The 15,798-nt window shown below is 46.6% G+C and overlaps 1 protein-coding gene and 1 long non-coding RNA gene across 3 annotated transcripts in view; one reads left to right on the top strand and one right to left on the bottom strand.

The window, feature by feature from the left end:
• The window catches only part of DHRS7B (dehydrogenase/reductase 7B), a 44,215-nt gene extending 40,514 nt beyond the window's left edge, over positions 1-3,701 (bottom strand). Inside the window, exon 1 of one of the 2 annotated variants that reach the window (XM_043904096.1) lies at positions 3,588-3,701. In XM_043904096.1, coding sequence (XP_043760031.1) covers positions 3,588-3,607 — 20 coding nt within the window. In that variant the 5' untranslated portion in view covers positions 3,608-3,701. The other variant, XM_043904098.1, reaches the window with a different exon arrangement.
• Positions 3,702-3,715: 14 nt separating this feature from the next.
• On the top strand, positions 3,716-8,556 carry LOC122694835. Its single transcript, XR_006341247.1, has 3 exons — positions 3,716-3,806; positions 7,948-8,050; positions 8,498-8,556. It is a non-coding gene; the product is annotated as an uncharacterized LOC122694835 (long non-coding RNA).
• Positions 8,557-15,798: the final 7,242 nt, after the last annotated feature.

The following is a 15,798-nucleotide window of genomic DNA, read 5'->3' as shown; positions in this document are numbered from 1 at the left end:
AGCATCCATTGGATCATCAAACAAAGCAAGAAAGTTCCAGTAAAACATCTACTTCTGCTTTATTGACTACACCAAAGCCTTTGACTTTGTGGATCACAGGAAACTGTGGAAAGTTCTGAAAGAGATGGGAATACCAGACCACCTGACCTGCCTTCTGAGAAATCTGTATGCAGGTCAAGAAGCAACAGTTAGAACTGGACATGGAACAATGGACTGATTCTGAATTGGGAAAGGAGTATGTCAAGGCTATATACTGTCACTGTGCTTATTTAACTTATATGCAGAGTACATTACGCAAAATGCTGGGCTGGATGAAGCACAAGCTGGAATCAAGATTGCTGGGAGAAATATCAATAACCTCAGATATGCAGATGACACCACCCTTATGGCAGAAAGCGAAGAAGGACTAAAGAGCCTCTTGATGAAAGTGAAAGAGGGCAGTGAAAATGTTCACTTAAAACTCAACATTCAGAAATCTAAGATCATGGCATCTGGTCCCATCACTTCATGGCAAATAGATGGGGAAACAATGGAAACAGTGACAGACTTTATTTTCTTGGGCTCCAAAATCACTGCAGATGGTGACTGCAGCCATGAAATTAAAGATGCTTGCTCCCTGAAGAAAAGCTATGACCAACCTGACAGCATATTAAAGAGCAGAGACGTTATTCTGCCAACAAAGGTTCATCTAGTCAAAGCTACGGTTTTTCCAGTAGTCATGTATGGATGTGAGAGTTGAATCGTAAAGAAAGTTGAGTGCCAAAGAATTGATGCTTTTGAACTGTGGTGTTGAAGACTCTTGAGAGTCCCTTGGACTGCAAGGAGATCCAACCAGTCCACCCTAAAGGATATCAGTCCTGAATATTCATTGGAAGGACTGATGCTGAAGCTGAAACTCTGGCCACCTGATGCGAAGAACTGACTTATTGGAAAAGACCCTGATGCTGGGAGAGATTGATGGCAGGAGAAGGGGACAACAGAGGATGAGATGGTTGGATGGCATCACCGACTCGATGGACATGAGTTTGAGTAAGCTCCAGGAGTTAGTGATGAACACGGAAGTCTGGCATGCTGCAGTCCATGGGGTCACAAAGAGTTGGACACAACTGAGTGACTGAACTGAACTGGAATAAAATATACAATCCCAAAGAATCTCCATATGTTGCAAAGAAAAATGATTCAACTAAATGGTCCTCTATTTCCATGTATACCCATTTTTAGGATGCCTTCCTTTAAAGCAAGCCCTATTAGGATGACATATACTTCAGTTAATCTGGAAATCTCACCATGTTGCTTCAGGGCATAGCAAAATGCCACCAAGAGAATCCCAGCGAGAAGAAGCACTCAGTGTCACTGGTCACCCCTTACCAAAGCCTAATCACAACCCTACCCCTTCCTTCCATCTCACTCCCACCCAACATAAGCCACAGGAGAAAATGGAAGCCTCATTACCTTAGGAAAAAGTTGGGGACCTCCATCTGGTTGGTAAGATATATCACGGCAACAATTCAGATTACCTTTAAATATAAATTCTTGAGCAAAGACCTCTTCAAAAGCAATGCCTATACTGGAATGAGTATGTTTTATATAGAAGCCTAGTCTTATTTTTTAATTATTTTTATTTATTTATTTTTGACTGTGCTGGGTCTTTGTTGCTGTGTGCAGACTTCCTCTAGTTGCCGCAAGCAGGGGCTACTCTCTAGTTGTGTTATGTGGGTTTCTCATTTCGGTGGCCTCTCCAGTTAGGGCACATGGGCTCTAGAAACTCGGGCTCAGCAGCTGTGGTGAAGGGGCTTAATTGTGGCTCACAGACTTAGATGCTCTGCAGCACGTGGAATCTTCCTGGACCAGGGATTAAACCCAAGTCTCCTACATTGGCAGGTGGATTCTTAACCACTGGACCACCAGGGAAGTCCAGAAGCCTAACTTTAAAAGCCTGCTTCCCTCATTTATTGGCTCTGGGTGCTCTCAGCACCCAAAACGGTCTGGAAGTACAGTCATGCCACTCACTACACTCTCCTGCTTTAGGAGTAAGAGATATGCACACAGCCATTCTGGTAGGCTCTCAAAAAGTTAGTTCCCTGCCTATCCTTCTTAAGAATTAGATCATTTTTGCTAATTCTATCCCTGAATCACAGCTTCCCTACTGGTCAATGGAAAAGAATCCACCTGCCATGCAGGAGGCAAAATGTGTTCTATCCCTGTGTCCATAAGAACCCCTGGAGAAGGAAATGGAAACCCACTCCAGTATTCTTGCCTGGGAAATTCCATGGACAGAGGAACCTGGCCGGCTGCACTTCATGGGGTCACGAAGAGTCGGACACGACTTAGCAATCCCTGTATCACCACGCTGAGCATCCTTTTTTCTATCTGCCACTTTTCTAACAACTGACTTTCTCTGTTTTCCCCACACACAGGTTGGAAGATGTGAAAAGCACTTCCTGGTAATTCCATTAAGAGAACCAAATATTATGCTCACTAAACACATGTGTATATGAAGGTCAAAAGTTATTTCAAAAGTAACTTGTCAACTCAAACTACTATAGCAAAGCAAACTAAAAATAGGGTTCTACCGGTACCATTTGTTGAGCCTGTTCTGTGTCACATATAGTTGGAACAATCGGCTTTCGCTTTTAGGACAACTGCCATTCCTTCCTAGTAGGAAACTCCAGGCCTTAACGACAAAATGTCCCTTTGCTCTGGTGTCCTCCAGTTCTACAGCCCAGGGTCACCAGCTTCACCCTTCCTGTGGCATTCCACTTTCCTCAGTACACCCCATTTAACTTTGTTTCCGTCCTCCCTTAGATCGAAAAACTGACTTTTCTTTGTTTTCCACACACACGGGTTGGAGATATCAAAAGCACTTCCTGGATCGTGTACCGTCCACGTGCAATCTCATCACGCTTCTCGACAAACTCGTGGGTGGACATTCTGCACATCAGAACACAAGTCCAAGCCGCACAACTTGGGGACGGCAGAGAAAGGGCCGGAAAAGCCAAAGACGCCGTGGCCGTCCCGCGGGCGCGCAGCAGGCACCACCCCGCTCTGCCTCTGCACAAGGGTACCTGCTGCCCTAACTCTGCACGGGCCAGGTGCCTCAAGCCTCGGCCATGCCTGGCGCGGAATCGGGGAAACCTGGGAAACTGGATCAGCCGCCCGCCTACACCCACTTGTGGCCGCGCCAATCGAGGCTCCTTTGCGGCTCAGTGGTAAAGAAGCCACCTGCAATGCGGGAGGCCTGGGTTTGATCCCTGGGTTGGGAAGATCCCTTGGAGAAGGGAAAGGCTACCCACCCTAGTATTCAGGCCTGGAGAATTCCGTGGACTGTATAGTCCATGGGGTCGCAAAGAGTCGGACTGTGCGACTTTCACTTTCAAACCGAGACTCAGAGTAGCGAAGGCGCGGCTCTGCACCAAAAACCAGCCGAGCCCGAACTCCGGCGCGGGCGCCCCTCCGGGTTCTCTCAGCCTCCACACCGCTTCGTTCCCCTCAAGAGGGCGGGACGCGCTCTAACCGGGATCCGCCGCGCGCCTCAGTTCACAGCGGGACCCCAGTAGCCACCGAAGTTCCCCGGCTTGCAGCCCTACCTGGTTGCTGCGGAGACCATGACGCGTCAGCGCCAACAGCCCGCCAGTGACGTATTTTTCCCTCGCCCAGTAGTACGGCTCCGTCCAATCACGGCCGTGAGACTGCACGTGCGCCCCTCAAGCCACAGGGAGGAGCTGCGGGATGGGGCGGTCTGAACATTGTCCTGTGATGTACGTGCCCTACTTCCACATTCCGGAGGGGAAATTAAGAAAGTCACGGTGTGAGTTTCGTGCACTCTGCTGACGTGGGGAGAAGGGAGGGCAGGGAACACAGAGTTGGGGAATGTGTGTGCTCAGTCGGCTTACTCGTGTCCGACTCTTCGCGACCCTATGGACTGTAGCGCGGCCAGGCTCCTCTGTCCTTGGGATTCTCCAGGCAAGAATACTGGAGCGGGTTGCCAGTTCCTTCTCCAGGGGATCTTCCCGACCAGGGATGGAGTCGTCGTCTCTCTTGCATCTCTCGCATTGGCAGGTGTATTCTTTACCACTAGCGCCACCTGGGAAGTCTTGAGAATGTATGCTAGGTAGTATAAAGGCTTAGTGATTAAAGCCGTGTGATATTGACTGAAAGATAAATAAAAAGATCAGTGGGAAAGAAGAGAGAGGCCAGAAACAGACCCTAGGCTATGTAGTCACGTGTTTTCTCACAAAAGAGTCACAGTAATGCAATAGGAAAGTTCTTAGCAAGAAAAAGAGCTTGATCTGTTGAATGTGGTTGTCAGGGTTGGGGGATGAACCCCTACTTCATGCAAGAAAATAAATCCAAAATGGGTTGTGTCATGGTCTGTGCAAGGGTTGGAAAATAATTTCCAGACATGAGGCAGAATGACAGGAGAATAGAGTTTATTAGAGCAGGAGACCTGTTAGAACAGCGGGCCAGCATCCTGACAGATCTGGGAGAGAAGACCCTTTTCATGGGTTAGTAGTGCTTAGTCATGTCCAACTCTAGGGGACCCCAAGGACTGTAGCCCACCAGGCTTCTCTGTCCATGGAATTTTCCAGGCAAGAATACTGAAGTGGGGTGCCCTTTCCTCCTCCAAGGTATCTTCCCAACCCAGGGATTGAACCTGCATCTCCTGCGTCTCCTGCATTGGCAGGCGGATTTTTTACCACTGGGCTTGGGAAGCCCCTTTCATGGGTTTGTAGCCAATTTTTATAGTCTCAAGAGAAAAATTCCTCTGGAAGGATTAGGTGCATTAGGAAGGATTCCTGCATTAGGTGATTGGTTAAGGCACTATAAGGTGAGTACCTGGGTGGGTATTTTTACCTAATATGGGGTCAGGGAGGTGGCCAGTAAAGACTAGGGGGTTCTTGGCAATGGTTACAGTGGGACTTACTCAGTTCCGGAGATGACCTTGGTGTGGAGTTCTGCATCTGTGGCCTTGGTACAAGACCTCGCACCTGGTACAGGGCGCCACAGATTGTAGATCTAAATGTGAAAGACACAACTGTGGACAGTAACAGCTAACTGCAGAATATCAGGAGCACGGGCCCTAGGCGCATGGTCTTCAGTAGTCGAGGCACATGGGCTCTGTAGTTGCAGCTCACAGGCTCTAGACCTTGAGCTCAATAGTTGTGACTCACAGGCTTAGTTGCTCCATGGCATGTGGAATTTTCCTGGATCAGGGATCAAACCCATTTCCCTTCCCACATTGGCGGGTGGATTCTTAACCACTGGACCAGCAGGGAAGTCCAACTGGCAGGTTCTTGAGGGCAGGAACTGTCTTTCTCTACCTTACCATTTTTGGCACAAATTAAGTGTTAAAAACCTTTTCTTTTTAATGACTTTTGAAAAATTGCAGTTTGGGAGTCTAGATTTCCCATACACTTCCTGCCTCTACACATGCATTGCATGCTCAGTGGCTCAGTCATGGTCAACTCTTTGTGACCCCATGGACTGTAGCCCACCAGGCTTCTCTGACCATGGGATTTCCGGGGCAAGAATAATGGAGTGTGGGTTGCCATTTCCTCTTCCAGGGGATCTTCCCAACCCAGGAATCAAACCCACATCTCCTCCGTCTCCTGCATTGGCAGGTGGATTCTTTACCACTAAGCCACCTGGGAGCCCACACATGCATTTCCTCCCGCATTATCAACATCACTCATCAGATGGTACACTTTCTACCAAGGGTGAAGCAACACTGACACATCATAATCACCCCAAGTGCTCACTTTACTTGAGGGTTCACTCTTGTTCTATATTCTGAGTGTTTGGACAAACATATAATGATGTATATTCATGATTATAATATCATATATTTCTACTGCCTTAAAATTTCTCTATGCTCTGCCTATTTATCCTTTCTCCCCCTCCTATTAATAACCTTTTATTGAGGAAAGTTTATGACATAAAACTTTATTTTTTAATATATTTATTTGGCTGCACTGGGTCTTGTGGCACACAAGATCTTCACTGCAACATGTGGATTCTTTAGTTGTGGCATGCGGGATCCAGTTCCCTGACCAGGGATGGAACCCAGGCCCCCTGCATTGGGGGCATGGAGTCTTAGCCACTGAACCACCAGGGAAGTCCTAAGACATGAAACTTGAAAGCATCATCATAAACTTGTGGTTATGAATACTTAATTTCCCCCCTTGTAATTCAGATTCTGATATATGAAGTCATAAGACTGATCTTGAGTGACCTCAGCCTGCAAGGGCTTGGAGTAAGGCTTGAGTTCCCAACCAGAGATTGGGCTGTGTCACGTCAGTGAAAGCCCCAGATCCTAGTCACTTGACCAGTGATCAGGGACAAGTGCCCTGGCCCTTTGGTTTTGCAGAAAAGAATTTCCACAAAGACAGAAAGTAGTGAAGCAAGTAAAGTGTTTACTAAGAGGAAAAAAAGTACAGTATGCATGCATAGGCAAGGGGCAGACTCAGAAGGAGAGTCCCTGAGTTGCACCCTCTTGGCAGTTTGAATCACTTATATGGGACATTTCTTCCAGTTTTCCTTTGGCCAGTAATTTTGATTTGCCTGGTTCACAGTCTATATTTGGTGTGTCTCAGGATCCTTCCATGTGAGCACACATCTCTCTTAGCCAAAATGGATCCTACCACAAACATACCTGGGTATTCCCTGACATTGCTCCCCCTTTGGCCTGCAATCCTGAGGCTTTCTGCCCACTTGTGGTTGGGGAGGTCTCTGGATTTTGGTAATGAGAGATACGTGGTCTGGGCATGGCCCAGCCTCCTCTCTTAATTGTCCTGCTATTCCTGTCTTAGAGTTTCAGTCCAGAGGGAATGAATCTTCAATTGCTTTACCCTGGGGGTTCATCTGCCTGCTGCCTCAGGACTACTAATCTACAAAGGGAATATGGAGGATGGTTAGTTATTCTGAGGTTGTGAGGCAATTTGGGGTCCAAATGTTAACTGGTGTATTACTGAATGCAGACTGATGGTGGCAAGCCTCATAACTGAGGGACCAGAAAATGCTTTCGGCCTGGAATTCTCTTAGATTCTGATTTCCTTCCCTCCCTCTGGGTTTCTGGTTCTGTGTGAAATGGATACCGTCCTCCTGGTAATTGTTGGGGAATGGGGTGTAACTGTTATTTTTCTTTTTTGTTTTGTTCTTAATTTTTTAAGTTGTATGAAGTGAAAGTGTTAGTTGCTAAGTCGTGTCTGATTCTTTGCAACCCCATGGACTGTAGCCCACCAGTCTCCTCTGTCTATGGTTTTGTCCAGGCAAGAATACTGGAGTGGGTTGCCATTTCCTCCTCCAGGAGATCTTCCCAACCCAGGGATCAAACCCCCATCTCCCACATTGCAGGCAGATTCCTTATGGTCTGAGCCACCAGGATATAGACTATTTAAAATGTTGTGTTAATTACTGCTCTACTGCAAAGTGACTCAGTGATACACATACACATTTTTTTAACATTCTGTTCCATTATGATTAGTCCCAGGATACTGAATATAGTTCCCTATGGAATACAGTTCTCTGCTATTGTTGCTCAGATGTCGCATTTTTTATTCCCTCGAGTTACTCACTTTTCGTTTTCAACTGACATTGAAAGCCGGCAGATGCAAAGCCTGCCCCCCAACTAAAGAGGGAGGCCCTCCGGGCGGGTGCTCGCAAGGGTTCTAGCACCAGAGACCTAAACTAGAGCGGGAGGTTGGGGAAGCACCGCAGGACTGGGCAAAGGCCCGGATCCACCAATGGCCCTCAGGAATTGTCCTTCTGTCAGGGCTCTCAGCTGTCAATCAAGAAATCTCCTGACGACCGGGCCAATCAGGCTCCGAGGCCAGGGCTCCGAAAGCGCTAAGGAGGGCAGTTGGCTGATCTTCCCAGCACTGGGTGCCATGATGATGCTTCTTTCTTCCTGCTCCTTCATCCCCACAAAACCCCCTTCCCTCACTGTAGGGGAAAGAAACATCGCCCTTCTCAGCCGGCATCGCCGAGAGACCACCCGTCCCTCTAGGTCACTCTGCCCCACAGGAGACAGCTCTTCCAGAATACTTCGCAGGTAGGCGGACCAGTAGGACGTCAGCAGCCTGCGACCACTTCCGGCGTCCTGCTGGCACGTCGGCTGGGGGCTGTGACAAACAGGAGGTCCCGACCCATGAGGTGGGGCAATGAGTCCCTGAAACCAGGGAGGGGCCCGGCTTTTGGGGGGTCGGTGTCTCGCGCCCGTTTTCTATGGGAAAGTCTCAGGATTTGGTTCTAAAGGGGTATCCTACCCTGTAACCCACCAACAGAAGTGCCGGTACGTGCCTGCCCAGCCCACTCGTAATCGTCCAAACCCAGGAATGGCCCAAATCATTCACAAACAGGCAGTTGAGGTATAATCTTTAAATGGGCTGTCAGGAAATCGACGGAAAGGCCGGATGGCTCCGTTGGCGGGTTGCAGGGAACTGTTACCGGACCAAGATGGCGGCAGTCAGGCTCCACCTCATTTCCTGTTGTTGTTAAGTCACACAGTTGTGTCCGACTCTTTGCGACCCAGTGGACTGCAGCACGCCAGGCTTATCTGTCTTTCACCATCTCCCAGAGCTTGCTCAAACTCATGTCCATTGAGTCTCTGATGCCATCCAACTGCGAAGACCCAAGGAGGAAAGAGCAGATAAAACCAAGTAGGGTCTTGGAATGTAGGAACAGAAAAACCAGACACTCCCCCATGTTGTAACTATTAATGAAACTGTATAATCTGTCTCTTCTCCTACCCCATAGGGAGAAGGTATTTGCCCTATTCTTCCCCCTCCCAGTATACATGCCTCATCCAATCAGCAAATGACCCACAAGACCCCTATCCCACTCCTTGTACCCTGGGTATAAAGGTGGGCTAAGGAACCCTGTTCAACATTGTTCTCCTTTGAGCTGGCCCACTGTTCTAACAGCCTCTCCCAGTCTAATAAACTTCATTTCCCTCTCATTCTGTCCATGTCTGGAAATTCTTTTCCAACCTGCACCCAGATCATGACACCAACCGTCTCATCCTCTGTCATGCCCTTCTCCTCCTGCCTTCAGTCTTTCCCAGCATCAGGGTCTTTTCTAATGACTGGCCTCTTCAGATCAGGTGGCCAAAGTATTGGAGCTTCAGTTTCAGCACCAGTCTTCCTAATGAATATTCAGGACTGACTTCATTTAGAATTGACTGGTTTTGAAACCGTTTATCTCAGAGTGGGACTTGAGCCCATGTGCTGGGACTGGAACCCAGCCAAAACCCTGCTTGGGTCTTGAACCCATGGCTAGGACTTGAACCCAGCCAAAACCCACAGTACCTGGTTTCAGGGCCTAATAATGCTCAGGTTCTTGATGTCTCATCACAGAAAGAATATAGTGAGAGACAAAGTGAAAGGTAAGAAGTGGATTTATTCAGATTCACAGAGAAGCACACTCAACAGACAGAGTGTGGGCCATCGCAGAGGGCTGGTGCAGCCACCAAATGTGGCATGGTTAATTTTTATGGGCTGGGTTACTTCATATGCTAATAAGTGGAAGGATTATTCCAACTATTTTGGGGAAGAAGTGAAGATTGCCAGGATTTAGGCCACTGCCCACTCCTTGGTCTTTTGACAGTGCTTTGGAACAGTCAGGGCACCTCTGGGTGTGTCATTTCACTTGCTGATTGAAGATCAAGATCTAGTCTTGTCTGCCATGTTAGTCCCATTTGATTCTAATTGGTTTATGTTGTGTCCTTCGGGTATGTCATTCTTTCAAAAGTTGTGCCCTCTTTCCCTCCTGTTACAGTTTGATCTCCTTGCAGTCCAAGGAATTTTTAAGAGTCTTCTCTAAACCACAGTTCAAAAGCATCTATCCTTCAGCACTCAGCCTTCTTTATGGTCTAATTCACATCCATACATGACTACTAGAAAAACCATAGCTTTGACAATATGGACATTCCTTGGCAAAGTAATGTCTCTGCTTTTTAATAGGCTGTCTAGGTTTGTCATAGCTTTTCTTCCAAGGAGCATCTCTTAATTTCATGGCTGCAGTCACCATCTGCAGTGATTTTAGAGCCCCCAAAATAAAGTCTGTCACTGTTTCCATTGTTTCCCCATCTATTTGCCATGAAGTAATGAGACTGGATGCCATGATCTTAGTTTCTTGAGTGTTGAGTTTGAAGCCAGTTTTTTCACTCTCCTCTTTCATCTTCATCGAGAGGCTCCTTAGTTCCTCTTCACTTTCTGTCATAAGTATGGTGTCATCTGTATATCTGAGGTTATTGATATTTCTCCCAGCAGTCTTGATTCCAGCTTGTGCTTCATCCAGCCCAGCATTTTCACATTATGTACTCTGCATATAAGTTAAATAAGCAGGGTGACAATATGCAGCCTTGACCTACTCCTTTCCCAATTTGGAACCAATCCATTGTTCCACGTCCAATTCTGTTACTTCTTGACTTTCATACAGATTTCTCAGGCAGGTAAGGTAGTCTGGTATTCCCATCTCTTGAAGAATTTCCCAGTTTGTTGTGATCCACACAGCCAAGGCTTTGGCATAGTCAATAAAGCAGAAGTAGACTTTTTCTGAAATTCTCTTGTTTTTTCTATGATCCAACAGATATTGGCAATTTGATTTCTGGTTCCTCTGCCTTTTCTAAATCCAGCTTGAACATCTGAAAGTTCTCAGTTCACATACTGTTGAAGCCTATCTTGGAGAATTTTGAGCATTGCTTTGCTGGCATGTGAGAGTGCAACTGTGTGATAGTTTGAAAATTCTTTGGCATTGCTTTTCTTTGGGACTGGAATGAAAACTGACCCTTTCCAGTCCTGTGGCCACTCCTGAGTTTTCCAAATTTGCTGGCGTATTGAGTGCAGCACTTTCACAGCATCATCTTTTAGGATCTGAAAAAAGCTCAGCTGGAATTCCATCACCTCCACTAACTTTGTTCATAGTGATGCTTCCTAAGGCCCACTTGACTCACACTCCAGGATGTCTGGCTCTAGGTGGGTGATCATATCATCATGGTGATCTGGGTCTTTAAGATCTTTTTTGTATAGTTCTGTGTATTCTTGCCACCTGTTCTTAATATCTTCTGCTTCTGTTAGGTCTGTACTGTTTCTGTCCTTTATTGTACCCATCTTTGCATGAAATATTCCCATGGTATCTCTAATTTTCTTGAAGAGATCTCTAGTCTTTCCCTTTCTATTGTTTTCCTTTATTTCTTTGCATTGATCACTGAGGAAGGCTATCTTATCTCTCCTTGCTATTTGGAAATCTGCATTCAGATGGGTATATCTTTTCTTTTCTCCTTTGCCTTTCATTTCTCTTCTTTTCTCAGCTATTTGTAAGGCCTCCTCAGATAACCATTTTGCCTTTTTGCATTTCTTTTTCTTGGGGATGGTTTTGATCACCGCCTCCTGTACAATGTTGCGAACCTCCATCCATAGTTCTTCAGGCACTCCGTCTATCAGATCTAGCCCCTTGAATCTATTTGTCACTTTCATTGTATAATCATTAGGGATTTGATTTAGGTCATACCTGAATGGCCTAGTGGTTTTCCCTACTTTCTTCAATTTAAATCTGAATTTGGCAATAAGGAGCTCATGATCTGAGCCACAGTCAGCTCCTGGTCTTGTTTTGGATTAAAAGATTTAAGATTTACTGAGCATGGCCCTGCCTACCAGAGCAAGACTCAGTTTTCCCCACAGCCAGTCCCTCCCATCAGGAAGTTTCCATAAGCCTCTTATCCTCTTCCATCAGAAGGCAGACAAAATGAAAACCACAATCACAGAAAACTAAACAAACTGATCACATGGATCATAACCTTGTCTAACTCAATGAAACTATGAGCCATGCCTTGTAGGGCCAACCAAAACAGATGGTCATGGTGGAGAGTTCTAACAAAATGTAGTCCATTGGAGAAGGGAATGACAAACCACTTTAGTATCCTTGCCTTGAGAACCCCGTGAAGTGTGTGAAAAGGCAAAAATATCTGACACTGAAAGATGACCTCCCCAGGTTGGTAGGTGCCCAGTATGCTACTGGAAAAGAGGGGAGAAATAGCTCCAGAAGGAATGAAGAGGCTGAACCAAGGTGGAAATAATGCCCAGTTGTGGATGTGTCTAGTGGTGAAAGTAAAGTCCGATGCTGTAAAGAACAATATTGCATAGGAACCTGGAATGTTAGGTCCATGAATCAAGGTAAATTGGAAGTGGTCAAACAGGAGATGGCAGGAGTGAACATCAACATTTTAGGAATTAGTGAACTAAAGTGGACTGGAAGGGGCCAATTAAATTCAGATGACCATTATATCTACTACTGTTGGCAAAAATCCCTTAGAAGAAATCCCTCATAGTCAACAAAAAGTTTGAAATGCAGTACTTGTGTGCAATCTGTCAAAATCTGTCAAAAATGACAGAATGATCTTTGTTCATTTCCAAGGCAAACCATTCAATATCACAGTAATCCAAGCCTATGCCCCAACCACTAATGCTGAAGAAGCTGATGTTGAATGGTTCTATGATGACCTACAAGACCTTCTAGAAATAACACCAAAAAAAGATGTCCTTTTCATCATAAGGGACTGGAATGCAAAAGTAGGAAGTCAAGAGATATCTGGAATAACAGGCAAGTTTGGCCTTGGAGTACAAAATGAAGCAGGGCAAAGGCTAACAGAGTTTTGCCAAGAGAATGCACAGGTCATAGCAAACACCCTCTTCCAACAACACAAGAGACGACTCTACACATGGACATTACCATATAGTCAATACCGAAATCAGATTGATTATATTCTTTGCAGCCAAAGATGGAGAAGGTCTATACAGTCAGCAAAAGCAAGACTGGGAGCTGACTGTGGCTCAGATCATGAACTCCTTATTGCAAAATTCATTTCTTGTAGGCAATGACTCAACACACTTAAGTAACAAATGAGCTCGTACAGATTACGACTCACGCACACCATTATATAACCCTTTGGAGAGCCACCACTTTTGTTCTCAGAGCTATATGAGACTGCACGGAAGTCCCTGGCTGCTGCACCAGTCATCCACAAATAACGCATATCTGAAGTCTTCTTCCAGCCTCCCAGCTCACGCTTTACCTACCTGGGGTTCAGTGATCAGCATGACAGTTGGTGTAGTTGTCAGGACTCCCAGCAGGTAGGGGAGCCAAAAGCTTCAATGGATGGAGGAAGCCAGTGGCCACCACACAGCATGTGGTACCAGGTGGCCATGGTCCTCCTGGTGTGGGCCCCATTAGAAGGCTGGGAGGCAGAGGATGGGTCGCCTACTACCCTTGAAAAAGTGTTGCAGGCCGTGAGTTCTTGTCTAACTGATATAGCGGCAGGTACTGCCACTGGCACCTTGGGCTGGATATTCTTGACTGCCTTGAAGGTGAATAGGGACAATGCCCTATGTGATGCTGCACAGGTTTTGAGTTGCAGAGACAGGCAGAAGAGCTAGAACAGTGCATACGAACTTTTGCTGGAGCAAAAGATGTGTGGCCTTGATGAACCCAGTGCCTCAGACAGCAAGGTACAGCAGTAGATGAAACATAAACAACCTTTGGCTCAAGGGGATCATCCCAGGGGGCCCCTAATATGACATATCAGCCATTACTCAAGCAGAGTTTTTCTATTTGGGTGAAGCATTCGACAGAGGCAGGAGGGGCATCTAGTGTCATGGCTCCTACAACTCTGGGACACTGAGGTGGACAGTATTATCTGCATAGGGGGTGAAATAGAGTGTTTGGTATCTATGACCACTCACCCCTTATTGCAGCAGAGATTGCATAACATGAGGCAGAATATGCAGGGGCCTCCCAACCAAACACGCTCCCTGATGGAATGGATCAACGCCACCATCCGGTTTGGACTAATGTGGGAATTCCCAGATACTGTTTAAATAAATGGCATACATTTGGCAAGTTGACTCAGGTCCTAAGGGAATTAGGCATGAACCAGTCTAACCTGAACCTGTGTGTTTAACCTGAACACAAAGAGCTTGGATGAGGAACAATTTACAAGCGGCATGCAAAATGCCATTTTGAACAATGCCCTGTCCATTTCTTTTGGATCCCTGACTTCAGTTCTTGTGCCCTTTGTGGGATGCTCCATCTATGAGGTGGCCTAAATTGTAGCAAGTCTAGGAAAGGTGGAGGGGAGAGTGCCAGGCAAAAGGTACCAGTGATGTGAAGACCCCTAAGGGGACCCCATCAGTTCAGTTCAGTTCAGTCACTCAGTCGTGTCCGACTCTTTGCGACCCCATGAATCGCAGCATGCCAGGCCTCCCTGTCCATCACTAACTCCCAGAGTTTACTCAAACCCATGTCCATCGAGTTGGTGATGCCATCCAACCATCTCATCCTCTGTCGTCCCCTTCTCCTCCTGCCCCCAATCCCTCCCAGCATCAGGGCTTTATCCAATGAGTCAACTCTTCGCATGAGGTGGCCAAAGTATTGAAGTTTCAGCTTCAGCATCAGTCCTTCCAATGAACACCCAGGACCAATCTCCTTTAGGATGGACTGGTTGGATCTCCTTGCAGTCTGAGTCACACGGATGCAAATGTGGGCCAATTTGTTTGCAGTGGGACTTGACAGAAATAAAATTGATAAGCAGCCAAATGCTGTGCTCCTAGAATTATCGAGGCAACTGAGACCAGAACAGCAGTTCACCAAGTGTGGCACATGCCCATGCACGAGACATGGGCAGTACAGTTAGAAGATTACATGGCACCCAAGGACGCCTCTTTGGATGCCTGTTTCCAATTTGAATAGGGCTTAGGCCAAGGTTCTTGCCCAAAAGGAGTAAGCGGGGACTGGAGGCACCATGTGAAACTTGGAATTCACTGATCTTAGACCAACATACAGAGAGAGTGATGGCCTTGGTTGATACTGGTGCTGAATGTAGCCTCATCTATGATACATCTGAACAGTTTCCAGGCCCTAGTGCAGGAACTGATGGATATGGCAACCAGACAGTTGAGGTTAAGTCTGTGTCCTTACCTTTGGAAACTGGGAAAATTCCTGCAAGTGTATAACTTGTGTTTTTGTCCATGATGCCAGGAACTGTTCTCTCCCAGGAAAAGAAACTTGCCTGTGTCTGACTAAATAATTGAGAGGCACCTGTGTTGGTACTCTTAATGTCTCTGCCCCTTGTTCATAGGTGTGTCATGGCAATGCAGTCATAGATTGGACCCAACACATGCAGAAGTACAAAATGTGTCAGCTTCTTGGGGCCGCCATGGGATTTTCCTGGCAGATCCAACCCATAACACTCGCAAATTGGACTTGGAAGTTAACCTTCTTTCTACTGGACTCAATGACAGCTGAATGGAATGACACAAGGTGCTCTTTCGTACAGGATGTGAAGAAGCGGCAGAATATATCCTACCCCGGGGGGATCATGTGATGTGGGACGGGTTCGCCTGGCTACCTGCTGTAAGTGTTGAATTACAGACCATAGTCCCCTTTGGAAGGAAAGGACAGACAGGTTGGCCCAGCAGGTTGGACTCCCCCTAACCCTCTGTGTTAACATTAGCATCGTCCAAGGGTGTCATTCGGGTAACAGTGTTGTTCCTGTTCCCCATGGGACCTTGTGGATATGTGAGCCATATGGATGACCATACTTGCCTAGGAGCTAGACAGGGTGATGTATATGAGGTCGACTATACCTGCCTGCCTTGGTATATACAACCTTTCCACACCACACCACCAACTGGGACACGGTCTGTGTACGATTTAGGGTGAAACAGACACCATGGTGGTATTACCCACTGGCCTTATTTGTACACCAAGGAGTGGCCATAGTTACTGAAATTATATTGCACATTG

Source organism: Cervus elaphus, chromosome 5 (assembly GCF_910594005.1).
Source record: "Cervus elaphus chromosome 5, mCerEla1.1, whole genome shotgun sequence".
Taxonomy (NCBI): Eukaryota; Metazoa; Chordata; class Mammalia; order Artiodactyla; family Cervidae; genus Cervus; species Cervus elaphus.
This window is presented reverse-complemented; position numbering and strand designations above follow the sequence as displayed.